This window comes from Eptesicus fuscus, chromosome 2, assembly GCF_027574615.1.
Source record: "Eptesicus fuscus isolate TK198812 chromosome 2, DD_ASM_mEF_20220401, whole genome shotgun sequence".
NCBI lineage: Eukaryota > Metazoa > Chordata > Mammalia > Chiroptera > Vespertilionidae > Eptesicus > Eptesicus fuscus.
Genome location: NC_072474.1, coordinates 57615352 through 57631428, shown reverse-complemented (window position 1 = coordinate 57631428; position 16077 = coordinate 57615352). Strand labels below are relative to the sequence as shown.

The following is a 16077-nucleotide window of genomic DNA, read 5'->3' as shown; positions in this document are numbered from 1 at the left end:
CATTAATCAACTTGTGAATATCATGTTCTACTAAGGTGTAGGAAACCCAATGTAACTCAATGTAACATCCTATATAATAAAGAGCTAATATGCTAATTAGACTGAACAGCCGATTGACCATCTGGATGACCTTCTGCACGACCTTCCAGATGAAGCCAGGGCTGTGAGGGCTGAGCCCCTTGCATTAATTTTGTGCATCGGGCCTCTAGTTTCTAATAAATTGATAGTAACTGAGATGAGTGTTCTTATTGAGAGCAACAAAATATAATTGAAAAAAAAATAATTAGGCAAAGTATCTGTGGATGGACAATCTCCATAGAAAGTATTTGTAATTATATCTTCAAGCTAATTTTTTTCATGAAAGTAGGAAAAATAATAGAAATATCTTATTTTCTGTCACTATTTTTTTTCACCTTTAATTTCTCCTTGCCATTTAACTATTATTTCTGGTAAGCAGGTCTGACTTTCATTTACAGAAAAAAGACTTAAGTCTTTAGGAGGAAGTGATCCAAAGCCAGGTTGCACAGTGAGAATTTCAAGAAAAAAAAAGTTGTGTGCATTCTCACTATAATCTGCGTATATTTGGCAGATGGTAGGTTTAAACTATTTCTGATTGCAATTTGGAGTTAATCTTTATATCTTCAGCATTTTTTGATAATTACTATTTAAGAAAGGGTCTGACTAAAACTGCATTGAAACATAAGCTCTTTTACCCCTTTATTCTTTAATATCCCAAATATGCCTAAAATAATGAATCTGGATTTTACAGCTTAGAATTGCAACAAAAATCAACAAGTATTTTAGTATTGCCTTAACCAGTTTGGCTCAGTGGTTAGAGCGATGGCCTGCAGACTGAAAGGTCCCAGGTTCGATTCCAGTCAAGGGCATGTACCTTGGTTGCGGGCACATCCCCAGTAGGAGGTGTGCAGGAGGCAGCTGATCGATGTTTCTCTCTCAGTGATATTTCTAACTCTCTATCCCTTTCCTTTCCTCTCTGTAAAAAATCAATAAAAACATATTTTTTAAAAGAGTTAAAAAAGAAGAAGTATTTTAGTGTTGAAAATTTGGACCTGCTTTCAGACATAGTTATCTATGTTGTTGTTAACAAACTAGAGGCCTGGTGCATGAAATCCATGCACTTGGCAGAGGGTCCCTCAGCCTGGCCTGCACCCTCTTGCAGTCCGGGAGTCCTCAGGGGATGTGTGACTGACAGCTTAGGCCCACTCCACCAGCCATGAGCCCGGCTTCTGGCTGAGTGGCACTCCACCTGTGGGAGTGCACTGACCACCAGTGGGCAGCTCCTGCACTGAGTGTCTGCCATCCGGTGGTCAGTGTGTGTAGTAGTGACCAGTCATTCTGCTGTGGGGCTGAAACCAGTTCTCTTAGAGGTCCTGGATTGCAAGAGGGTGCAGGCCAGGCTGAGGGACCCCACTGGTGCACGTTCAGGGCCAGGGAGGGACACGGGAGGTTGGCCAGCTGAGGAGGGACCATGGGAAGGCTCCAGTGCATGTCTGGCCCATCTCACTCAGTCCCAATCAGCCAGAACCCAGCAGCAAGCTAACCTACTGTTCAGAGTGTCTGCCCCCTGGTGGTCAGTGCACATCATAGTGACTGGTTGACCAGTCAACTGTCTGCTCCTGGTGGTAAGTGCACGTCATAGCGAGCAGTTGAGTGGTCCTAGCATATCATTAGCATATTACACTTCGATTAATTAAATGGCCAACCAGACGACCTGATATTTAGCATATTAGGCTTTTATTATAAAGGATAGTAAATCAGAAATTTACCGAACACATTTGATTTTAATACAATATAGACATGGATTCTTGTACCAGTGAATACATATTATTAAATTCTCTCTACAAGGAAGAGTAATGTATCCTATAACTTAAATATATAGTCACTTAGTGTTGCCAAATATCAGTGTTTATTGTTTATGAACATCATTTAAAATGTGCAAACCAAAAGAAAAATTCTATGAGATTTGAAACACATTATAAAATCCTCTTAAGAGAGTTTGATACACAAAGTATATTGCCAATATGGGAGTCAATAATGCCAATGACTTTTTAAAAAGTAGTAGAGACATGGTAAAGATAGAAACACAAGATCATTTATGGTCTATTATAGAGGGACAATTATTAGGATACTAGAGGCCCGATGTACGAAATTCATGCAAGAGTAGGCCTTCCTTCCCCCAGCTGCCAGCACTGGCTTTCCTCTGGCACCTGGGACCCTGGCTTGCCTCCAGCCACCAGCAGGCACCCAGGACCCGGGCTTCCCTCTGGCTGCAGGCAGGCACCACGGACCTGGGCTTCCCTCACAGGCCTGGCTTTGTCTGGAAGGTTGTCTGGTCTAATTAGCATATTATGCTTTTATTATTATGGACTAGAGGCTTGGTGCAAGAAATTTGTGCAAGGGGTGGGTCCCTCAGCACGGCCTGCACCCTCTGACAATCTGGGACCCCTTGAGGGATGTCCGACTGCCGGTTTAGTCCCAATCAGATCGGGACTAAACCGGCAGTCGGACATCCCTCTCACAATCCGGGACCACTGACTCCTAACTGCTTACCTGACTGCCTGCTTGATTGTCCCTAACCACTCTGCCTGCCTGCCTGATCACCCCTAACAGCTCGCCTGCCTGCCTGATTGCCCGTAACAGCCTCTGCCTTGGCCCCCGTCACTGTGGCTTCATCCGGAAGGACATCCGGAATTATGTTCATAAGGTCGTTCAGCTGTCCAGTCTAATTAGCATATTATGCTTTTATTATTATAGATTACATAACTTAAAGATAAAATTAGAAGAATAGAGAGCATATGAAATAAGCATAAAAACAATATGAAAATCTGTTAGGATAGACCTGCCTATGTACTATTGAGAAATAAACCATGAAAAATCTTAATAGCTTCAAACACACACAAAAAATGTATTCTTGCTCACACAAAATCCAATGTGAACCTGGCTCTCCAGGGCCACTCTCCTTCATGTTATGACTCAGAGACAGTGTTAGAGGTTATACAGGATGGATTTAGGGTCAACACACCTGTTAACATGGCTCTAACATAGCTCAAAGAGAGTCTGTAATATGTAGTTTAATAACATCTGTAAAGAAAAGTTGAAGATATGGGATTATGAAACAAACAAAAAAATGTTTTCCTTCATGTCTGATAACCATGTGAAGCATACACTGAAGAACTTGTCTGGTCTTTTGGGTATGAGGGATTGAATGCCCTCACATACATTTTGAATATAGGGGAAGGGAAATTGTGGCATATCACAGAGGAACCATTTGTTTGAAACAGTGAGGAGTACTTGTGTAAATAAGTTAGGAAGGTATAATGGGAACCTTTGGAATAAAGATTAGCAATTTAACTTTCTACAGAAAATGGGATATATAGGGCATGATATAAGAATCTGAGAAATATTCTCAGAACTATAATAAAAGCATTGGTAATTGTGATAGAATTCTGAATGTATCAGAGAGTGGTTAATCAAAAAGAAGTGATACATCATAGGGCACGTGTATGATATAGCTGAAGTGAGAAAAATGATAAAAATGGAATCTGCTCCTCTTATAAAAATAACTATGTTAAATTAATCTTCAGATAATAATTTTGATAATTTTTAAAAGGTAGTATTTTATTACTTAACTAGTGGCCTGGTGCATGAAATTCATGCATGGGGGTGGGGGGGTGTCCCTCAGCCTGGCCTGCACCCTCTCCAATCTGGGACCCCTCGGGGAATGTCCGACTGCCAGTCTAGATGGGCAGTCGGACATCCCTCTCACAATCCTGGACCACTGGCTCCTAATTGCTCACCTGCCTGCCTGCCTGGTTGCCCCTAACTGCCCCCCCTCTGCCAGCCTGATCGCCCTTCACTGCCTCTGTGTGCTGGCCTGATCTCTGCATCTCTTCCTCTGACCTGTACTCTTTTCCTGTAATTAATCATAATGGTGAATGCAGCTTTCAATGAGTTCTGTAAGATCTTCCAGGGAATTATTACACGTGTCCGTGCTTTTGTGAACACTCCAAATTTGCTCTTGTCAAAAGTACGAGAAGTTTGGGGGACTGTGCCCTTAGACCTTGTATTTTGTCTAACTTTGGGTAGTATACTATTGTGGAAAAGGAGCTCATAGTTGTCTTATAAATTTTAACATTTTAGATTTGGATGGAATTTACAAAGAATATTCTAATATTTTATTTTGGGGAAGAACATCAGGCAAGTTATGATTTGCTTCAATTCACAGAGATGGTTTGGTGGGTGGGTAAAGATTATCAATCACAATATTTTGGGTTTCCTATTAAACTGTGTTATGTAATATAATATTAACATCATAAATATTATTGGATATATTTTAGTTCTATTTTATAAATAAAGTTATCACAATTCTTAATTTATACATTAGTAAACTATTGATTAATTTCATACTATACTATATACAAAGATAAACTTAGAATAAAACCTTAGGCTTAATTATAAGAAAACTATGCATGCCTAAAAATACCTAGTTTTCTTCAGAGCATCTGTCTTTATCTGGGAAATATCAATTTACTTTGTGATTAATACTATTGTCACAGGTCTAACAAACTTACATATTAGGTTTTCTTTGGCTAATTCCAATTCAGCGTATATTAGAATATCAAAGTGATGGGAGGCTCATACAATTTTCAGAATCATATATACTTATAACGATGAAAAATAAATATTTTCAGTGAGGCTAAAATGACAGCTTTAAATAAAGCACATGTCAGAAATTTAAATTAGTGTAGGGTAAGCAATTAAGAGCCCTTAAATAGTCCTTTGTATTAAATGTGTGCTTTCTCTGGATAATATATTTTACTCAAAATATCTAACACCAATTTTGAAAAATTGATGTTCTAAAAAGGAAACTAATGTTCCTTAATGATCATCAAAAATAGTTTAGCAATAAGACATCTCATTTTCAGATAATGAAATGACATATTATTATAATATCATACATAAGCTATTATGAGGTAAAATATATTTTCCATATGCTCTAATGATACAATACTAGAGAATTTGAAAGTGCAAGAACTCTCTGCTTAGAATCAGCACAAAGAAGGAGACAGTCATATATGTTCTGAACTTCTCTTGCAGGAAGTACAATGAATAGTCCAAATCATTGTCTAGAGTGACAATTATACTCTGCTTCATGTGGGTACAATTAGTGATCTTATGTTCCATGAGAACCAGCATATATTGCATATAAAAGGAGTTTTTTAAGAAAAGCTTTCAAATGTTCCTAACATTATCAAGAAGTGCTTTTCAGCACCTGTTGTAAGTGGTGTTATAAAAAATGCCGGTGATATAATAAAGTTTGAATATGTTACCTTGTATTTGCTCTTTAGACATTTAGAGAAAGGAAATAGACTCAATGCAATGAAAGGAATGCAAATGGGATTTTCAGAAAACAATCAGTAAGTGAGTTTGTTATAATAAATTTTCAGGAAGCAATGTTAAAGAGGTAGATAGATCATATAATACAGTTTTGAATTTAAGAGTTTTAGTATTTATTCTGTAGACACATGCCATTGACATTTTTACATATGTTAAGACAATGAGGACATGTATACAAATGAATCCTTTAGTGAGAGCAATCTCAGAGTACTGTGCAGAAAGCATTATAAGTGAAAGTTGAAGAATTCGTATGGTTTTTGGCAGAATATTAACAGGGACACTAATTAAGAGAAAATGAGGTATACTTCATAACTTGGAATTCTCAATTACTCTAGTACACAAAGTAGAATGAATGCTAGAAATGATGATCTGTCTAAAATCTCTCATGTTTATAAAATTATTTGTGATGCTTTTGACAATGACACAATCTGAAGTAATCATGTTTGACTCAAGAAGATGATATCTGTGACAATGATTCTATTTTGTCATGAAAATAGAATGCAAAAGATTTCAGGTTTTTCTTCTCCATGTTTTAAATGATGAGAAGAAAAGCTATGTAATCTTAAACTAATAGCATTCATTAAATTTTAACTTTGAATGATGAATTTTGCCAAATATGTAATATATTTACAATCCCTAGTTTTCTATTTTTATTTTAAAAACAAAAATTAACTTTATTTCCTTACATAGTTTAAAATGAAAATGTTCAGAGTTTAATTTTAAATTGTGTGTGAATTCAAATTTGGCTTAAAATCCATGTAAAATTTATGGTTTTATGAATCTATATAAATGTTAACTTTTCCTAAAAAGTGAAATATTATAGCATGATATTTTAGTTTTAGTATTTTAGTGCTGTGCGACTTGGAATAACTTATACCAATAATCTTTTATCAGTATAGAGGGAATAATTAGCAAGTTGGTATAACTTTGTGAATCTTGTTTGCTAAATATTTCACAAGTATAAAAAATACACAGCAACAAAACAAAATATTGTACTATGTACACATTTATAATGGCATTTTTTTAATGACTAACACAAGAACACCATTTTTATTTGCAAAACGTATTTTTTGTATTTGTAGTGTGAAACCTTATGAATGAGGGTAGATTAAGAATTAAGACAAATTTTTGAAAACATTGATTAAAAATATATTTTGAGCTATACAAATCCGTAAGGTAACTGGGAAAGAGCAAGCTGTATTTGGAAGTGCTTTATTGCTGCTGTGTTGAATGGTAAAGGTAACTGTCATAATCATTAAGTATGCTTTCTTTATGCAACCAGAAATCAAAACCAAATAACTATTCTTAGAGCAGTAATCCTATATAATAAAGCCTAATATGCTGATTGTCTGGTCGTCCCATCGTCCATTCAACCAATCAAAACGTAATATGCTAATGATATGCTAAGAACACTCAGCTGCTTGCTATGAATGTGCACTGACCACCAGGGGGCAGACAGTCAACCAGTCAACCTGTTGCTATGACTTGCACTGACCATCAGGGGGCAGACACTCTGACCGGCAGGTTAGCTTGCTGCTGGGGTCTGGCCTATCAGGACTGAGCGAGACAGGCCGGACATGCCCTGGAGTCCTTCCGTGGTCCCTCCCCCTGGCCAGCCCCACCCCCAATGGACCACCATTGGGGCGGGCCAGCTGGACCCCACCTGTGCACGAATTTGTGCACCAGGCCTCTAGTTATAAAATATTGTCATGTTAATTTCTTTTTCCAAAAAATAACAGTGAAATCATATCAATAAAAATATATATATGTGCTAATGTATAATGTTCTCTTCTCCACTGCATGTATAGGTGTATACCAGTCAACTCTTAACAAATTGTTCCAATGTCTGTTCTGGATGATGAGTGTACTTTGCCACTCTTATGTCTCTCATTTTTTACAATTTATGTCAGTTATCTTTCTGGTGTACTGTGAACTATTTAAAAATACCAAGTTAGTTAGATTATCTTTTTTACCCCCAAATAAAACAGTAAATATAATTAAATGTAAGGCAACTCTCTGAATGTGTTTGTAGACTCACAAAGAGAAGCTTGACTGAAGGTCTTCTATAATAGCTGCATCATACATTTTAAAAAATAAAACTATTTTCTTTTTAGTCAATCTGTGGAAACTCCCATGATTAGACTAGTGATAAATATATGTATACCATAGCAATACCTGATTGTAATGCAGAATAACTAGAATTAGAATGCATACTAGATTGACTATCCCTTATTCATTTGTATAATTCTCTCCTCACTTTTTTATAAAATGATGATCAAAACAGTACTGTTATGTCATTAAATCCTATATAATAAAAGGCTAATATGCAAATTATCCCCTCAGGAGTTCGACCAACCAGAATTCAACCACTTGCTATGACGTACGCTGTCCACCAGGGGGCAGTGTGGAATGAAGGAATGCCCTGGCCAGCAGTTGGCAGCTGGGGGAAGGAAGGCCCTGGCCTGCAGCTGGAAGGCCCCAATCAGCCCTATCGCTGGCCAGGCTTAGGGTCCCTACCCATGCACGCATTTCTTGCACCAGGCCTCTAGTATTACATAAACAACTATTGAAGTCCAGATCAGGATGCCATAGATATTTTAAGCCTGTTTGGAAAGTTCTTTGATTAAAATATAACACTCTGGAAATGCAATTAAGCCCTGGCCTAGTGGCTCAGTTGGTTGGAGCATAGTCCCATACACCAAAAAGTTATAGGTTCCATTCCAGGTCAGGGCACATACCTAGGTTGCGGGTTCTATTTCTGGTCAGTGTGTACAGGAGGCAATTGAGTGATATTTCTCTCCCTCTCTCTCCCTTCCTCTCTAAACTCAATAAACACATATTCTTGTGTGAGGATTAAAATAAAAAGAAATGCAATTTTATAATGCCACAATTAAAAAATAATATTTTTATTGATTTTTAGAAAGAGAGGAATGTAGAGGGAGAGACAAAGAGAAACATTGGTGCCTCCTGCATGCCTCCTATTGGGTATCAAGCCTGCAACCAAGGCATGTACCCTGACCAGGAATCAAACCAGCAACATTTGGTGCACAGGATGATTCCTAACCAACTGAGCCACACCAGCCAGGGCACAAATTTAAAATATTTTAATAATTTAATAAACTCCTTTGAAGGAATTCTTCCTTTTTTAAGCAATACTTCCTTATATAGTAACATGTCCCAGCTTCCTTTATTTTTAGCAGGATCATAATTTATTTCTATTACAATAAAGAGACAAATAAGTCTAGAGGGTCATTTTGGAATGGGCCTTATGGAATGGCTACATACGAATGGAGGGACCAGAGCTTGTTCATTCAACTTTGTAGCTTCAATTTTATTATTTCAGCCAATAGCAATCAGGCTCCGGAGAATTGATTCACACTAACTAAACACAAGAGATGGACTTATTTATAAAATAAATTGGTATTTATTTACTAGAATACAGTTATCTGAGAAGTCTGTGAGGAAAGAAAACATGCCTGTTATGTTCATTATTATACCTCTAGAGTTTAGAAAGTTAATTTCTTAATGAATTAATAATTATTTAGTTTTCTGTAAATGCCTTGAAGTCATTTAAGAGATTACATAAGTAATCAGTATTATTGACATATTCTAAAATCTGAGAATACTTAGTAATAATTGTGATTTAATCAATTTATTAATCTTATGAATTTAGTATATAATTAATATTTTCTTACAGTTAAACAATTAACGTTCTGAAAATATTCATATAAATTATATATGCCAATAAATTGGAATATGTATTACATTTTAATGGTATTTAAACATTAGTTGAACTTTTATATAATCAAATTCTTCCCAATGTTTTATTAAAATACCAAGTCTAAAATATCAATTTATCTTAAATTCTTTAGCCAGTTTTAGAGAAAAAAGTTATGCATATTACAGTGATCTCAAAGCAAGTCAATATGCTTTCCCTAAAAACCAGTTATCACTAAAACCAGTTATCATACTAGAGCTTTACATTTATTCTATTTTTCCTTCTTACACCTTGCTAATCTGGAAATTTCATATTTCCCTGAGATTTCAGAAATATCTGAGTCTATTTTTGGATTTAGTAACCATACTCTGCTTAAAAAAAAGTTGTCTCTTAAATTTGTATATCCTAGGTTGTTAACTAATTTTTTTTGTCTAGTCATTCATTGAAATTTGTTACACATTCAGAGTTGATTTAAACTCAACATACTGGCCATCAGGTTGGACTTTACTTTTTCAATTAAACTTTACTTGTTATATGCTGTTAGGCCTTTTTAAAAAGTTCAACCCCAGCTTTTAATTTTGTCCAACATTAGTGGCCCCTTACAAAATCTTTTGCTTAAGTTCCAATTGCTTGTGTTACATACCAATATTCCTGTCATTATTATTATTATTATTATTATTATATATATTCCTGTTATATTAATGTTATTAAAAACTCATGGTCTTTCATGATTACATCTTTAATAGAGGCCCAGTGCATGAAATTGGTGCATGGGTTGGGGAGTCCCTCAGCCCAGCCTGCACCCTCTCTCAATCCAGGACTGCTGGCTCCTAACCACTCGCCTGCCTGCCTGCCTGATCACCCCTAACCACTCTGCCTGTCTGCCTGATCGCCCCTAACCACTCTGCATGCCTGCCCGATCTCCCCTAACCACTCTGCCTGCCTGATTGCCCCTAACTGCTTGCCTGCCTGCCTGATTGCCCATAACTGCTCGCCTGCCTGCCTGATCTCCCCTAACCACTCGCCTGCCTGCCTGATTGCTCCTAACTGCTCACCTGCCTGCCTGATCACCCCCAACCACCTCTGCCTGCCTGCCTGATCACCCTTAGCCACTCACCTGCCTGCCTGATTGCCTCTAACCTCCTCTGCCTGCCTGCCTGATCACCCCTAACCATTCTGCCTGCCTGCCTGATCACCCCTAACTGCCTCTGCCTTGGTCCCCACCACCACGGCTTCGTCTGGAAGGATGTCTGGAATGATGTCTGGAAGGTCATTCGGCTGTCTGGTCAAATTAGCGTATTATGCTTTTATTATTATAAATTTTGTAGTGCTATTAAGTTTTTATTTACCAGGAAATTGTAAAGAGCTATTAAGTTTTTATTTACCAGGAAATTTAATAAATTAGCAAAATATCCAGACATGTGTAATTACCATGTCTGGATATTTTGCTAATTTATCAAATGTCTGAAACACACAGTTGTGTGCACTTATATTATTAGTGTTAATTAAATGCTGGACTCCTTTTCCATTTGGTTATTATGTGTGATCATTAGTACTGATCAGCCTTTTCTATTACTGATAAAGAACTAGTGCATTTGATGCAATTACTTTACTTACAAGTCTTTCCTAATACAGATGAAAATACATGCCTTCATATTTTAAATGTATATGTAATTAGAAAAAGAACCCCAAATATTAAGTATTTATTAAAAACAATAGAAATATTCCACCCTGTTTACAGTTTTATATATATATTATTAGTGCCTATTTATATCCTTCATATTAACTTTTTTGTTTGAGTATTCTGAACTCTGAACCTTCAAGAGACTCAAATTATTTTATTTAGCCATAACGATTTGTATTTTTTGACATTCATAATGTCAGAAATTAGCCAGGTAATATCCATTTAGGTGACTCTCCTTAGCCTTTCAAAACTGCCTCTGACTTTTTATTTTAGATAACCCTTGTTTGCTTTCTGGCAACAAAAAAATATTCCAGAGATATTCTGGTTGACTTGTTTCTTTTTCTTTTTCTTTTTTTTCTTTCCCTAATAACTAAGGATTCTGTTTTTTTTTGTTGTTGTTGGTGGTGGATATTGGATAACAAGTATCTGAATTATCCATAAGTGCTGGCAGAGAGCAAAACTGTTGTTGCAGCTATTGGTCTCTTTTAAGGAGAGATCTGGGGAAAAACAAACACACACACACACACACACACACTCTAGAGGCCCGATGCACGAATTTGTGCACCAGTGGGGTCCCTAGGCATGGCATGCGGGAATCTGGGGAAGAGCCACTCCCACTATGGAGTGCACTGACCACCAGGGGTAGCTCCTGCACTGAGCATCTGCCCCCTGGTTTTCAGTGCACGTCATAGAGACCAGTTGACCAGTTGCTTAGGCTTTTATTTATATATATACTAGAGGCCCAGAGTGCACAAAATCGTGCGCGAGTAGCTTGCTTCCGCTTGCCTCAGCTGGCCACCCTGCCCATCGCCACTCATAGCTCGCTGCCCTGCCCTCTGCCGCTTGTAGCTCTCCGCCCCTAGTAGCTCGTGCCATGCCCTGCCTGCCGGGAGAGCCACTGCTTGTTTGGTTGTGACTGAATTATGGCATGACGGCCACGGGCCTTTTATACAAGAGATATGTTTATGAGTTCACATTGATTTTTCTTCTATAACATATCATTTTGCTGCATCTATTTTCCCTTTATTATGAGATTTCACCAGATTCAAAGACTCTGACCCAAATTAATAAGAAAGTTGCTTAGTAAGGAAGTTCTCAAAGCAGGCAATTTAGAATGAGTAGGTTTAAGAATAGTTTATCTAGACCAGTAGTAAATGTCAACAGTTATTCTAAATTTCAAGGGTTACTTACAAAATAAGAATAAAATTGAAACAATCTAGTGAGTTCTCTAAATTTAATTTGTTCACTTTGTTGGTGTTATTTTCTTTCTTTTTTAAAATATGTCTTTATTAATTTTACAGAGAGGAAGGGAGAGAGAAAAGAAATAGAAACATTGATGAAAGACAAGCATCGATTGGCTGCCTCCTGTATGCCACTACCAGGGATTGAGCCCAAAACTGAGGCAGGTGTCCTGACTGGGAATCGAACCTGTGACCTCTCAGTGCATGGTACAATGCTCAACCTACTGCACCACACTGGACAGGCTGGTGTTATTTTCTTAAATGTTGGAATAACAGTGGCAGGGTTCTTAAGTATTTTCTTGTTAACTTTATTTTTTTTTTTAATTGTGGGTGGATCTGTTAACTCTCAAAATTCAAAAGAAGGTTGAAAATTCCATAATTTTAAAATTCCATAAGAGATTACATATTCCTCTAGAGTTTAGGAGCTGCTGAAACCATGAACCAGATGACCTACTATTATGGTATTTTTCTTTTCTTTTTCTTTTTTTTTTGCATAGACTTACATTGATCACATCCATGCAGTGAAATCCAAGTTTCCTGTGATAATAGCATTGGCATGTTGCAATATCCATCACCAAAAAAACGCTTTTCTCATTTCTATGAAAGGGCTCTGATCAGCAATTTGGTTATGATGCCTGTCTTGTACTATCCACAGATAAACCACATACAAACAGAATTTGACCCATGTAAGAACCTAGTACCTTCTTCTGTATCTAGATTGGGTTGGGTGGGGTGGTTTTAAATAAAAAGAAGAAATGCTGTGCAAACCATAGGAGGTTACAAGGAGGAAGATGTTCTCAATTGGCATAACAACAACAAAAATGCCACAGTCATATCCCAGGCACTCATTTATTTCCTTTCTTCCCTGTCCCAACCTTCACTGTCTTCTAAATGGTGTTGGTTGTATTAATTTGCTGGGACTGCCAGAAGAAAACACCACCGACCATGTGGGTTAGGCAGCAGAGTTCTGGAGGCTAGATGTGCCAGATCAAAGTGCAGGCAGTTTGGTTTCTCCTGAGCCCCTCTCCTTGGCTTTCAGAAGGCTGCCTTTTTGCTGTGTCCTCACATCGTCATCCTTCTGTCTGTGTCCTAAAATCCTCTTCTTCTCTAAGAACATGTAATATTTGATTAGGGTCCATCCATATGACCTGATTTAACTGGAATTTCTCCTGAAAAGATAATCTATTATTTTTAAACACAATAATGTTCTAACATTCTGGGGAAGTAGTACAGGGCTTAACACTTTAATGTGTAAATTTTGGATGGAGACAATTAAGGTCATATTATTGGTCATTGAAATCTAACATCCAAGTATAAAATTATTTAGGCCAATTTGAAGCTGGATAAATTGTTACACTTTCATTATAAAACGTTGTTTTTACCCTTTTATTGATTGGCAGATTAAGATTCTCCCATTTGGATAGTGCTTAATAAAAACTTAAATAATATTATCTTTACAAAATTTCCCTTCTCAAAACTGAGCTATTGGCCTTCTTAAAAAGAAAGAAGGAAGGAAAGAAGGAAAAGAAGGAAGGACACTAGCCCTGATGTTCATAGCATTATGAAATTCAGTAGTTAATTTTTAATCTAACTGATATTTATTTCATTCATCTTTTCTAAACTAGCTAATGTTTGAGAATTGATAACTGGATCCCCACTTCCAAGTGTGTTCTAAATTAATATCGCACAGTTGGCACTGTGTACAATATTTGTTTGAGAAACAATTTATTAAATGTGTCAGAAAAATGTTCCATAGATTTGGAAGATAAATATTAGAAAAATAATCCTGTTTCAGTTCACAGACTTTAATACATTTGAAAAACCTTGTATCCTCTTTGTTCAATGAGTAAAAATGTCACCTTTCCAACAATCATTATAAAGAACTTTTGATTAAAACAAATAACTTCCTGTATTCTAATATATTTGATATCTGCTCACATAGATATTTCTGTTTAATTCTACATATCCTTTAAAAAGCTAACAGGTAAATAATTGGAAAAGTTAGATTTTTGTAATAATTCTTGGAATTTTTATTGGTCTGATAATCTTAAAGATAGTCAAATAACTTCTGGGTATCAGTTAAAATGTTTCACTTCTAATTTGAGAGGTTGTTGGTTGTTTTGCTTCACAGCATCTGTGTGTGAATATTTTCTCAGTTTTTCTGTGTTCTAGTCTATGACTATTGACTTTGCTTTTTCTTCAGGATGTTTTGAATAATTTGGGATCTTGTGAACTAGATGAAGATGATCTAATGCTTGATCTAGAATTACTAGAGGAACAGACTCTTCATCCACCTGGTAAGTATGAAATAAATGCACACCATTATACAATTCTTTCCTTGATAAGCTATCTATTGTTTAGGCTGCATTCATTCTTTCCAATCCCCAGTTTGTGCAAGGCACTTGCTCTGCACCATGGACTCATGGTTCTGGTGATCTTAAAATATATTATGAAATGTAAATCCTTTTGGAAGAGGATTATAAATTTTAAAAAATCCTGTAAAATAAAAGTTGTTTAAAAGACCAAAATCCACATTAAATGCTTAATGAAATAGTTAATATTTTTGGAGGAAAATAATTAAAATTCAATTTTTAATTTACTTTATATAACCAAAAGGAAGGTTGGTGGATCTGGATTTACTGTTTCAAATCTGTCACTTCAATAATAACTGCAAGATTCATGTTGATGCAATAAAGTTGACCTCAAAATTAATAATTACCAATAGCAACCACAAATACATGTTCATAAATACATACTCACACATAAATAGAATTATAGTATGAGATAAATTCTTGTTGAAATAATTAATAAGGGAGCCCATTATATTAGTAATACTTTAAATTTATATTAAAGCATAAAATGTCATGTTGCCTATACCAAAATTACTCCCTTTGAAACTGTTATAGGAATAAATTATTCCTTCAAATTTAGATATTTGACTACAAAGACAAGCTTTTATTTACTTTTTATTATGAATAGCACCTTTAACACTATCGTTTTCAAGTCAAATTAGAAATAAAATTAAATTGTAGCTAAGAAATTTTGGATCCTACTGCATACATACATTTGAGAGAATTAGCCTCTTGGATTTTAGTGTCTATATTTTAAATATTAGCATTTAGATATAATTTTCAGCTCTAATATTTTGTGATGAATTTTTGTTCATGGAGTACTTTCATTTATTTTTATTTTTAAGTAATGTCATATTAATAGTTGTCAAAAGAAGGTGATAACAGTATTTATAATTTTTGCACTTGCTTTTACATTAATATTAATAAGAAGTTACTTAAACATAGCCAGTGTGGTTCAGTTGTTGACTAGAGGTCATTGATTCAATTCCTGGTCAGGGCATATGCCTGGGTTTTAGGCTCAATCCCCAGTAGGGGGCATGCAGGAGGCAGCCAATCGATGATGTTTCTCTCTCATCTATGTTTCTATCTCTCCATTCTTTTTCATTCCTATCTCTCTAACAATTAATAAAAACATAGCTTTTTTTTTAAAAAAAAAGAAGTTAAATTATTTAGTTGAATACAAAAAGAATAACTGTTTCTTGAGATATTCTTCCTGCAGTTGATTTGAAAGATATTTTTTGAAAATATAGATTTTTCTGACTTTTTTGCAGATAACTTATACAATTTTGTCATTCATGTTTATCATAAAAGATTTACCAATGGTGAAAATGGAGGGAAATTTGTCAAACTCTTGCAAATTTGTCAATTTCTATCAAGACTATACATGCATTTACCTTTAGATACAACTGTCCACCTTCTAGAAATTTAATCCTAAATCAGTGGAAATACAAAAAAAATGTATACAAATAATGACTCACTCATTGCAAATTTTTGTATTTGCAATAGGACACTTGTTGAATATACAGTGGTATAGGAAGCAGTCATTACAAGGAATATTGAAAGTGTCACTATGTGCTGTAGAATTATTGTGAGGATGTATTGTTGTTGGAGAATCCTATCTAATAAAAGAGTAATATGCAAATCATCACTCCGCTACACTCACAA

At 35.9% G+C, this 16077-nt stretch overlaps 1 protein-coding gene across 1 annotated transcript in view; it reads left to right on the top strand.

Annotated features, from left to right (window-relative positions):
• The window catches only part of CCSER1 (coiled-coil serine rich protein 1), a 1048396-nt gene that overhangs the window by 58113 nt on the left and 974206 nt on the right, over positions 1 to 16077 (top strand). The window contains exon 3 of the mRNA XM_054727411.1: positions 14265 to 14358. Coding sequence (XP_054583386.1) covers positions 14265 to 14358 — 94 coding nt within the window. The remainder of the gene's footprint in view (positions 1 to 14264; positions 14359 to 16077) is intronic.